Source organism: Eptesicus fuscus, chromosome 15 (genome assembly GCF_027574615.1).
Source record: "Eptesicus fuscus isolate TK198812 chromosome 15, DD_ASM_mEF_20220401, whole genome shotgun sequence".
In the NCBI taxonomy this organism is placed as follows: Eukaryota; Metazoa; Chordata; class Mammalia; order Chiroptera; family Vespertilionidae; genus Eptesicus; species Eptesicus fuscus.
In genome coordinates, this window is record NC_072487.1 from 37,526,925 (window position 1) to 37,538,876 (window position 11,952).

The 11,952-nt window shown below is 41.4% G+C and overlaps 1 protein-coding gene across 1 annotated transcript; it reads right to left on the reverse strand.

The window, feature by feature from the left end:
- Window positions 1-4,157: 4,157 nt before the first annotated feature.
- C15H9orf57 (chromosome 15 C9orf57 homolog) lies at window positions 4,158-11,718 on the reverse strand. Its single transcript, XM_028146345.2, has 4 exons — window positions 11,682-11,718; window positions 10,814-10,872; window positions 8,814-8,945; window positions 4,158-4,597 (listed from the first exon to the last, which is right to left on the reverse strand). Exons 2-4 carry the CDS (start codon window positions 10,860-10,862, stop codon window positions 4,473-4,475), a joined length of 306 nt encoding a protein of 101 aa, XP_028002146.1. The 5' UTR covers window positions 10,863-10,872; window positions 11,682-11,718; the 3' UTR covers window positions 4,158-4,472.
- Between the last annotated feature and the right edge of the window lie 234 nt (window positions 11,719-11,952).

Sequence of the window (11,952 nt, forward strand, 5' to 3'; positions counted from 1 at the left end):
TATCACTGAGCTTAATGCCTCGTTAGCAAGAATAATTAGTTAAAATAAGAAGCCACCAGATGGTAAGTATTATCAATAACACCCATATGTGAGCCAAGACATGAATTACAAAGTTAATCTGAGGGCATGTTGTATGCTTGCCCTGGCACCAAAATTGCTAGTTACTGCTCTGCCTGGAAGTTCCATTCTACACAATAATTTCTGATGGCAGATCTATGAACTTTATGCAGCATGTGGGGGGATGAGAAGGTAGAAGAAAAACTCACACTAGTTAGTTATGGGAAGGATAGATTGGAGCGTTATGATTTGAGGTTCAGCCAAAGGAGGGTACAGTATTACTTTTCAGTGGTGATCTACAGAGATCAAAGAAATATGCAAGGTAGGAGAAATGTGTCCACCAGCAGGTACAGCCACCTCTAAGGCCTTCACTTGTAGGATCTGCAGCCATAGGGGTCAGCTACTGGGAGAGAAAATGTGAACTCTCTGGACAGACAGTGCTGAGATGCCCCCAGATCTCCCCAAAGATGCGGGTGTTTTATCATGTCTCCAACATTGTACACCGGCCTGCAGTTCTAGCCATAAAGATATGAAATTCTTCAGTGCAAAAAATACAAAACTTAAAGGTGGCTCCCTGTTTATGTAGTCCACCATATTCAGGGCTCCAGACTTTTCTCCATCATTCTCTAACTGAATATTTATTTTTTTCCAAAGTTCTTGGCCAGACTCAGAGTCGCTTATGAAGCTCAGGGGTCAGTCATCAACCATCCCGTTTCCTTCTCTTTGGCTCCTTGCTTCTTTCAAGGACCTCCTGTCTCATTTCTCAGAGATTTGAAACATCTTAAGGAGTCAGGGTCACATCATCCCACAGCTTCTTGCCCACCCACATGGTTCTCCTAAGGGCTGGCATTGGTGGTGGAGTGAAGATCTCATGGTATGTCACCACGAGTTCCCTGTCTACCACCTATCAGCTACAGGGGCTCCCCATCAGTAGAGTGGGGAAAGCAGCAAGGGCCATATCAATGATAAAAAGTGTGCCTTCAGCAACTTCAGAAAACCTTGTCGCTGGGTGCTAGCAGGCAAAATGCTCCAGCCCTCCTTTGCTAATAGAATCATGTTAGTCTCTGCCCTGCCACATCATCCAGATGCCTCTATTTGTTGATTGTAAAGACTTGTCTTTAAAAAAAATGTTTGTATTGATTTCAAAGAGGAAGGGAGAGGGGGAGAGAGAGAGATAGAAACATCAATGATGAGAGAGAATCAATGATCAGCTGCCTCCTGCATGCCCCACACTGGGGATCAAGCCCACAACCAGGGTACATGCCCTGACTAGGAATCAAACCATGACCTCCCAGCTCATAGTCGATGCTCAACCATTAAGCCACACCAGCCAGGCTAAAGACTTGGATTTTAAATGAATTAAGGGGCATGAACCACTGAGGTTTCTGTTTCCGTTGCTGGGGGAAAAATGATAGTCAACAAGGAAGTCGACCTGGTATTCAGAAGCTCAAGGCTGGTCCCCAGATCCACTAGCCCTTCAGCCTGATGTCTTACAGACATAAATGAGGTATCATTTTGTCTTCAGGTGTGAGGGACAGAAAGAGAATATGCTTGTTAGCCAAAGAAATCTTGAATGGATAGGGCCTTGAGTGGGCGGTGTAAACTAATAAGATGTGAATGCATGTCTGTAGACATCTGTGTGTGTTTCCTAGGGAAACTATGACTGAGAAATTGTACAATGAAAGGAAGACACTATGACACCGAGACACTGAAGTGCCTCTCTTGAAAGCAGATCCCATGAAAACCAAGTGTTGGATGTATCAACCTTGAGGGGAGAGGCAACGCCTCACCATCCCCTCCCTTGCATGATCAAGCGTGTTGTTTCCCATGGCTGCAATAGCAAATCGCCATGTTAAAGGAAGCAGGTTTTTTTTGTAACTATATATAGTGATGGATGTTGACTAGACTTTTTGTGGTAATCATCTCATAATGTATACAAATATCAAATAATCATTTCAGACATGTGAAACTAATATGTTATATGCCAATTATATCTAAACACACACACACACACACACACACACACACACACACACACACACACACACCAATCTATCATGTCACCATGCTGGATGTCACAAGTCTAAAATGTGTCTGCAGGACTGTATTTTTTCTAGAAGCTCTAGGGGAGACCCTGTTTCATAGACTCTCCCGGCTTCTAGAGGTTTCCCATATTTCTTGGCTTGTGCACCCTTTCCCCATCTTCAAAGCCAATCACTTAGCATCTTCTAGTCTCCTTTTGACCCTCCTGCTTCCCTCTCATAAAGACTCTGGCGCTTACATTGGGCCCACTGGGGTAATTCAGGAGAATCTCATCTCAAGATCCTTCATTTAAGCACCTCTGCAAAATCCCTTGGAAAGTAACGTGTGTACGGGGATTCAAACATGAACATCTTTGGGGGACCATCATTCAGCCTACCACATCCAGGATGCGAAAGTTATATTTTGTTCCCATGGTGACTTGTGTGTGACGCAGGCATGCACATAAACTGCCTCAGTGCTGGTTCGGGCTGGCATGGCTTGCGCTTCTTTTATTTTCCTACATGACACAGAGCTAGGTGAGCATTAATCACAACAACCAGGGCCTATTTTATGGGCTGTATTCAGCACCAAGTCTTGTTTTTAAATCTAAGAAAAAACAGCAAAGAAGTGTTAGTCAGTGTCGAGTCATAAAAACATTAGGATTTGAAGGGATCTGTGAGATCATGTGATCCAATTCTTTTCATCTTATATGTGAGGAGAATGAGGTGAGGAGAGACCAAAGGGACTTGCCAAGCTCAGCAACTAATGACACAAAAAAATTAGCGCCCGCTTCCTAATTCTCTTGTTACATCCCCAGGATCGAAAATTAAATTTGGGAAGCTTTATGGAGTCAGTCACTGATTATCTGATCTTGCTATATTTCCCCCCTTAGTACTGGTTTTAAAAACAAGAAAAAGAAAAGTAAACCCTTCGTGAAGTTCCCTGATTTGGTATAACAACTGTTTACCAATGTGGCTGATGCATAAAGTGACCGAATAATGGCAAGTGGATTTAAATTTCAGGATGAGGAAACTGTGTGTGTGTGTGTGTGTGTGTGTGATGTGTGTGTATGTGTGTGTTTTCAGAAAAATGATCTAAGAAATATAGTTGAGCTCTAGCTGGTTTTGCTCAGTGGGTAGAGCGTTGGCCTGTGAACCGAAGGGTCCCAAGTTTGATTCTGGTCAAGGGCACATACCTCGGTTGCAGGCTCCTGGCAACTAATCGATGCATCTCTTTCATGTCAATGTTTCTCTCTATCTCTCCCTCTCCCTTACACTCTCTCTAAAAATCAATGGAAAAATATCCTCAGCTGAGGATTAACAACAACAACAAAAAAGAAACATACTTGAAATAAGTGTGGAGGAAAATGTCTAGTTTCCTTGGACTTTTTTTAATGCTTGTTTTTCTTTGAAATTTATAGAAAAATATTTGTTGAGGGCCCACTGTGTGTGAGAACCCTAGATTCTGAGAAAAAGACAATGGAAAAAGGTTGAGATTTATTATTTATGACTTGAATTTCTCAAGCTTCTAAAAATACAGAGGACAACAAGTTTAAATGTTAAAATACAATAATCTCGAAGTTACATAAGTAGGGCATTGAATGAGAATAATTGATTATGTGGCATGTTAAAAAATGTGAAGTGCAGTTAAGTTTTTTTTTGTTTTTTAAATTTCTTGTGGATGGGAACCTGTCGCCCTGCTCAAGCTGAATTGCTTGATTTGCCAAAATTAGACAAGCCAACATACTTAGGCGTGGTTAGGGTATAGAAATGCAGAATATGGGCAAATCCTGATGCAAATGGGAGAAATAAGTGTCAACATTTGCACCTGTTTGAGCCCTTTGCCATTTTGGTTCATAGTTCTGTCAGGTCTGGTTTGCTGATATCTGACTTATTTTTCCTATGGAATTTGTTAAATCAGTTTTTCCATACCGTAAATTACCCCAAAAGAGCAAAGCAGTTCCCTTTGGAAATCAAATGAACACTTGCAGGTCATTGGGTGTCTTGCGATACAGTGCACTCGTCACTGTATTATGGACTATGGGAATATTTAGAAAAATTAGTAAACTAGAGACGATGTACATAATTCGACTCCGGGAATCACTCCCATTTTTACTTCTTTGTAGCCATGAAATCATCGGAAGGGGAGTTAAGCAGAAAGAGGAGAGGCGAGAGATGGTGTTGAAAGGATGTTTCTGAGATGAGTTGAAGTTGGTGGGGGAGAAGTTGGGCACCTTGAAAGCCCAAATCGGTTTCAGACCATAACTCTTTACAACCTGCAAAGGTCTGAGGTTTCTGCAGAGGGCGGATGGATGGTGGCTGTCATCCTGTGCTGACCAGGTCAGGCATTGAGACTGACTGATGAGTCAAGCAATCTGGATAAGGACTTCTGGGTCAGAAATTGCACAAAGGACGATGGCAGCAGTGAGAAGTCTGGATCATATCACGGATTATCCTTCTCCTGAAGCAATCAGCTTGGGCCTCTGTGCAGCCTTTAGTAGAAAACCATTGAATTCCACCTGAGGGCAACAAAGAGGTAGAGAGGCAGAGACAGTCTTTGGCGAGGTGCAACCCACCTGGCCTCAGATAACAGGTTAAAAAATAAACAGCGCCCTCGCTGGTTTGGCTCAGTGGATAGAGCATTGGAAGGGTCACAGGTTCAATTCCGGGCAAGGGCACATGCTCAGGTTGCGGGCTCGATCCCTAGTATTGGGCGTGCAGGAGGCAGTTTATTCTCTCTCATCATTGATGTTTCTCTCGCTCTCTCTCTCCCTTTCTCTCTAAACTCAATAAAAATATATATTTTTTAAAAAATAGTCCTAGCCGATTTGGCTCAGTGGATAGAGCATCGGCCTGCGGGCTGAAGGGTCCCAGGTTCGATTCCGGTCAAGGGCACATGCCCGGGTTGTGGGCTCGATCCCCAGTGTGGGGCATGCGGGAGGCAGCCAATCAATGATTCTCTGTCATCATTGGTGTTTCTATTTCTCTGTCTCCCTCTCCCTTCCTCTCTGAAACCAATAAAGAAATGTATTTTAAAAAAATAAAAAATAAAATAAACAGCAACAACAAACACTAAGCCAACGTCTACGTTTATCTTGATACAATCAGCTTGCCTTTAAGAACTCCCGCCTAAAGTATTCTGACTGAGTACATTGCAATACAAGAGCCCCGAAATTGTAAAACAAAAAAGCTTTCAAACTCCAGGTAAAAGCCATGCGATGGCCATTGACTGTGTAAAATTGCTGAATGGTTTAGCGGGTTGGAAGCTTCCTAATGTCCCCCTGTCTAACCCAGGCCACGAATTATTCAAAGGGCTGAATCCTCAGAAGGACCATTTAGATGTATGTCTCTCAAAAAATGAGTTGTGCCCTTGACTTCACTTAAGTAATGCACGTTCACTGTAGAAACTGAGAAAAATACACAAGAGTGCCAAGTCAGTGACAGCAGTGTCCTGTACCTAGCGTCCCAGCTTCGGCTGGGAGAACACAGACGAGTAATCCCCCAAAGGCAGCCATGGGCAGAGGCCAGGATGTGCTAAGTAAACATCCTACCATACACAAGATAGCCCTGCACAACCAACAGTTATCCTGCCAGTGTCCACGGTATCCAAGCTGAGAAACCCTGCTGATAAAACTGTCAACACGGTGAATTCCAGTTCTATTTGCTTCACATCCTTGTGATATGGCCACGTCTCCCAGCGAGGAAACTGCTCTTCACAGCATCGCAGGCGTCAGGTCCTTGGCCCACCAGGAACTGTTGTCAGTGTTGTGCTATGTGAGTCTCCAGGATCTTTCTTCTGTGCAAAGCCCTCTAACACTTGTTTTCTTGAACGGACTGTCAAACCTCAGAGGGAAGGCAGGGGAGGGGGTTGGGGGAGGAAACCAACCAATAAACTCATATGCATACGTGCATAACCCATGGACACAGACAACAGGGTGGTGAAGGCCTGGGGTGGGGGGCAGGGATGGGGTGGGAGAGGTCAATGGGGGGAAAGGGGGACATATGTAATACTTTCAACAATAAAGGTTAAAAAGCAACAACTTGTTTTGATGTCGAGCTGATTAAGGAAGGGAGGGGGACTCCAGGGAGCCTTGGCACATTCCTCCTTCAAAAGGAAGGGGCCCTGACGGGCAAAGGTGCAAGCCACAGGGAACTCCAGGTGCAGAGAGGGCACCTGGACTGGACAGGTGGAACAAAGATCAAGAAATCTTTCTGAACCAATAACCCCAGCAGATATGACCCCCAAATTCTATCCCTTTTCCCCAACTCACTTTGATCTCCTCTGATTGTTATTCTCCTCTTCCACTTCCATAGGGAAATTTAGAGTTTTCCTTTGTGGAGATTTCTGTTCATAAGTGGTACACTATACATACTGTTTTGCACCTTTTTTTCTACTCAACAATGTTTTAGAGATTTTCCTATGTTAACAAAGGGATCTAGTTTATTCTAAGTGTTGCCTTAGAATTTCATGGTGTGAATGTATCATAGTTTTAATAATATCCATAGACAAACCTTTAGGTTATTTCCATTACTTTACTATTAAACATGAAGTTGCAATGAGTCCAGCCAGAGTGGCTTAGTGGTTGAGCTTCAACCTATGAACAAGGAGGTGGAGGTTCAATTCTCGGCCAGGGCATATGCCCTGGTTGTGGGCTCGATCCCCAGTGTGGGGAATGCAGGAAGCAGCCGATCAATGATTCACTCTCATCATTGTTTTTTCCATATCTCTTTCTCTCTCTCTTCCTCTCTGATATCAATAAAAATATATTTAAAGTTGCAATGATAACCTTAATACATGCCTTTTTGTGTTTCATGTAACTTTATTTCTCTGCAGTAGATACCAAGAAATAGAATTGCTATCTACAAGGCATTGCTCATTTAAAATTTTAATGATGTTTTCTAAAATGCTAAACCAATTTAAACTGTCACATTTCCCCATACTGTCACTACACCTTGATATTATAAAACCTTTATAATTTTTACCAATAAGGTGGGTTAAAAATATATTATTTCTGTGACTTGCATTTCTTTGATATTCACTGATGAGTTGTGCAGATTTTTATGTTTTCAGGTCAGGTCATTTCTATTTTCTCCTTTACATTTCCTTTAACAAGTCCTCCTCCTCTCCCCCCCCCCCCCCCCAATTGCTGGTCTTTTTAAAAATTGTTTTTCAGGAAAATCTTTATTCTGGATAGATAGTACTATTTTTTCTGTTATTTATATCTCAAGTAGTTTCATTCAGTTTATTACTTATCTTTTAAATTTTGGGGTTGTCATTCATTTAAACATTTTAAAATATTGATATATTCAAATTTACCTACCATCTTGTTTACGTTTGCCTTTTGGATGTTAAGGAGGCTTCCTCTTTCAAGCTTAAAATATGTTCTCCGGTATTTTCTTCTAATGGTTCCTTCATTTGGATTTTTACACTTAGACCTATAATTTATGCAGACAAGGCTGGTTTCCTGGGCATGCAACCTGTGCAGCTGCACCGAGCTCTGTGCTTAGAAGGGCCAGCAAATTATGTATTAATTATTTGTGATTGATGTGAATGAGGCAGTACATAGATTCATTAGGAATATGTGCCCAGAAGTCAGAGTACTTGCATTTGAATGTTGGCTCTGACATACATTAGCTGTGTCCTTAGGGGGGGGAAAAGATTCCCCCTAAGGACACAGACGACTTTATTTTGCACACAAAACCACTGGGGATCTTGCCTGTGGACACCTCGGAGATTACAATGCAGATGCACTTGGCTCCAGACACTTGAGCAGCTAGGTGAGAAGAACAATGATTTGGACCAGTCACATGACTACAGACAGGGCTAGGGTTTCCACCAGGGTTCCCATGTCAGGCTTGGCTTTGTGGCCATTCTAGGAAGCAGTGAGAAGACCGCGGGCAGCCTGCCCAGAGCTTTTTGGCCAGGGGGTTTCTGAAGTTCCTGCCGGCAAACTTGGCCTTGCTGCCCAGCTCCTCCTCGACTCTGAGGATCTGGTTGCACTTGGCCAAGCGCTCAGATCGGCCAGGAGCACCAGTCTTGATCTGCCCAGGGCAGAGCCCCACCAGCAGGTCGGCAATGAAGGTGTCTTCGGACGGCCAGGGACACTCCCAGGATGGCGTTGGCACCGACTTTAGGCTTATATTCCGTCCCGTCGGTCTCTATCATCAGCTTGTCGACCTTCCCCTGCTCCACGACGCTCAGCTTCCTGCTAACCAGGGCAGGCGCAATGGTTGTGTTGATGTGCTCAACAGCCTCGGAGACACCCTTCCCCAGAGAGCGCGTCTTGTCATTGTCCCGAAGCTCTAGCCTCGTAGATACCAGTGGAGGCACCACTGGGCACAGCAGCTCTGAAGAGACCTTGTGAGGTGTAGGGATCCACCTCAACAGTGGGGTTCCCACGAGAGTCGAAGATCTCTCTGGCGTGCACCTTCAGAATAGACATGGTGAAATTCTGGCCGCCCGATGTCGGCCGAGAAGGAAGGGAGCTGCAGACACGCAGGGAGAGCGCTTAGTCACAATGTGCGGTGCTGCTGCGAGGACTCACATCATGCAAATTTTTTAACCTTTCTATTTCTTAGATTTCTCATGTTTAAAACATGGGGATAGTGACCAGATCCAGCTCATATCATGGTTTTGTTTTGTGGGTATAATGTAATTCAGGTAAGTGCTCAAAGAATATTCACATTTTAAATGTGTTTTTTTTTTTCTGTTCTTTTTTAGGTGTTAAGACTTACCTTTAATGTGGACCTCTTTAAAACAGTACTGACCAGGTTTTGTTCTGCAGGTTCCAAAGTCTAAAAGACATCCATGGAAGGGGATTGAAAGGTTGCATAACCTACAAATCACACCTCCAACATCTCCAAGGACTGGAGAGAAAATATAAGGGGAAAATAGAGATGAAGACCAGAGAGAGGAAAAACAGGGGAAGAAAAGAGAGATCCAAAAATAAAGCAGTGATTTTCAACTTTAAAAAGTAAGCAATATTTTAAAAATTTGGCTTCACATATGCTACATTTCATGAATTGGAAGTACTCTGAACTGATACTAATTAGAAATTAGGCCAGGTGGTCTAAATAACTTACTTGGTTAAAATGTATTTAGTTCCTCAGTGCCTAATTAAATCAATTCAAAGTTATGTACAGTAGCCAGAAAAATTCATTTGAGCCATGTAGCCACTATTAGGTCTTCTTTTCAATGTCTAAAGCAGCACATTATCCTCTATGATTATTTATTGCTTGATTCATGTTTATAGATTGGTTATCTTCAATACTCAGATTCAGTGGCTCAAAAATGTTATTCATTCTGGTTATGTGGAAATAGCCCAGAAATTCTTAAAACGTGGTCAAAATACATAAGAATAGAAGATACCATCTAGAAGATCTGTTTCCAAAATTGATTTTAAATTCGATTTACTTAAGCAGTTAGAATAAGCAGATTCCCAGAGGGAACCCTCTGCCCCGAGTGAGAATCTACAGGGTTTGGGGCCCAGGAATCTGTATTTCAGACATGCAGAAACAGCAGAAGTCATGTGACTGAGATATAGATATCAAGACCAGTTTTTGAGAACCACTGGTTCTACCGAATTCAGGAATCTGCATTTTGATAACTCCTCAGGGAGCCTTGGCAAGTGATGGGGAGCTCATCACTACTAAAACCAGCTCTGATTATGAAAGATTCTTCTGAAATTCAGCTACAATTTATCTTCCTGTTCATGGTCCCTTTATAATATATGAAGAGCATTGCTGTGTCACTCCTATTCATTGATAACTCAAAGAAGCGTTTACTAGACATTGTGTGCAATGTAGTTTATATCTCCCTCTGTCATGTTGGGGTTAGAAGAGATCACTTTTAATAGAAAATAGTCTGGCTGATGAGGCTAATTAACCTCTCCTGACTATTCTTCCCAGTGTCAACCTCCTCTGAAGACACTCTGGTCATTTCACATTGGTTTTCCCATTAAGCAAGACAGACTTTCAGTCCATAATCACGTATCAATCCACAAATATCTTTTAGGAACTAAACTTATGCCAATTGATGAGCCACTTACCTGTATTAGTCCAATTATTTCCCGTAATAAACCTTTCCAGCAGGTGTTGTAGTTGCCCACATTTCACATAAGAGAAAACTGATTTTAAGTCGTTTGCTCAGCTGGCAGAGACAGGCTTGAACGGGTCTGTTGGAATTCCGAACCCTTGTTCTTAGTAACCGCACCAGGTCACTGGAGCTCCAACCTTCTGCTGTCACGGTCTTCTTTCTCTCCCTCTCGGATGGTCCCTCCTCTCTCGGTTCCACACCCAATATCCATGATCTTCTTCAAACCTTGTTTCCAACATTCTTTATTATGACTGAAGAAGATGCCTTCACTCTTAGGCCTTTGTGCTGATTGTACATTTTCAGTTGCCTGAATACTTATACACATGTTCTCAGATCCCTTTTAGTCTTTTTCTGTCTTAAAATGTATTGCTGGTTTTTAACACATGATGCATTTTGATTTGACAATTAAATTTCAAGCTTCAGATTATATGTAAAATAAATAGTTTCTTTACATGGTTAATTCTGAAGTATGCTATTCTATTTTTATAACTTTATTTGTTAGCTCATATTATGTTATATAATAGCTTATTCAGGCCTTGTTGTAAGCACCTTAATTAGAGCACACACCACCTATATTATGCTTCTATAATTTCTTAGAAAAATTTCCCTCTTTTTGATTTATGTTTTTTTAATGACTTACCACCTAAGAGGCACAATAAGACAAAAACACGACTGCTGACAATCCTCATTCTTAGGTTTCTAGACAAAAAAGATGGAAGGAGAAATACATCCCACTGTTAAATCTTTCCTGGGGAAGTAATCAGTTACACATTTATGTTAGCTATTACGAAAAAGGGAAATGACTGGCTAAGTTTTATTTATTTCATTAATAAAGTATAAATAAATTTATTCTGTGATGAAGGAAAAATAAGGTACCTGTCTTTATCAAAAATTCACCATAAAACTTCTCCTCACTCCAACAAACATTTTAAGTTGAGATGTCTTCTCATTATCAAATACCACCCCCTCCCTTGTTTCCCCGAATAGTAATTATTTAATGCAAAAATATAAAGTGAGATAGATGATGTTTCTAGATTGATATTGTGTTAAAAATCCTCTTTTTAAAAAATATATATTTTTTATTGATTTCTTACAGAGAGAAAGGGAGAGAGATAGTCAGAAACATCGATGAGAGAGAAACATCCATCAGCTGCCTCCTGCACACCCCCCACTGGGGATGTGCCCGCAACCAAGGTACGTGCCCCTGACCGGAATTGAACCCGGGACCCTTCAGTCCGCAGGCTGACACTGAGCCAAACCAGTTTTGGCTAAAAATCCCCTTAACTATTAGCCAAGAAGTAAGTATTTATTAATTTTTCTTTATAAGCTAATGCTTTCATGCAAATGATCATATTTATAAGGCAAAGTATTATATATAATAGATGTATTTAATAGTAATTAGTACTTATTAAAATGTAGTTAATAGTAATTAGTACTTATTAAAATTAAGAGAAAGACATTTCCAGATTGGCTAAAATGTAACATTTAGTTTTTCATGACTTACCTACTTGAGGTATTGTGGGAATTTCTTAGATCTGAAGTTGTTTAAAGGAGAGCAACAAGTAAACTTTGTGATGTAATGAAGTCCGTTATAACTGAAACCAACAAGGCAAGTCTCTGATCCACCAGATTCCAAACAGTTTAAACAGTAAAAATTGCCCAAGTAAAAACAGGTGATTTTTTTGTTTGAGCACTCTGATCTATATGAAATTTAAATGCCTTAGTCATGAAATTAACATAAAAAGACTAATTCAATCAACAGTTAAATTGATAAACTGT

Bases quoted from the DNA above. Each gene is read 5' to 3' on its own strand.
- C15H9orf57 (XM_028146345.2), bottom strand. From the start codon at position 10,862: ATGAGGATTGTCAGCAGTCGTGTTTTTGTCTTATTGTGCCTCTTAGGT. The intron at 8,946-10,813 runs GTAAGTCATTAA...TTTTCTCTCCAG, and splicing joins CTTATTGTGCCTCTTAGGTG to TCCTTGGAGATGTTGGAGGT. The intron at 4,598-8,813 runs GTAAGTCTTAAC...TGTTGCCCTCAG, and splicing joins TAAAGAGGTCCACATTAAAG to GTGGAATTCAATGGTTTTCT.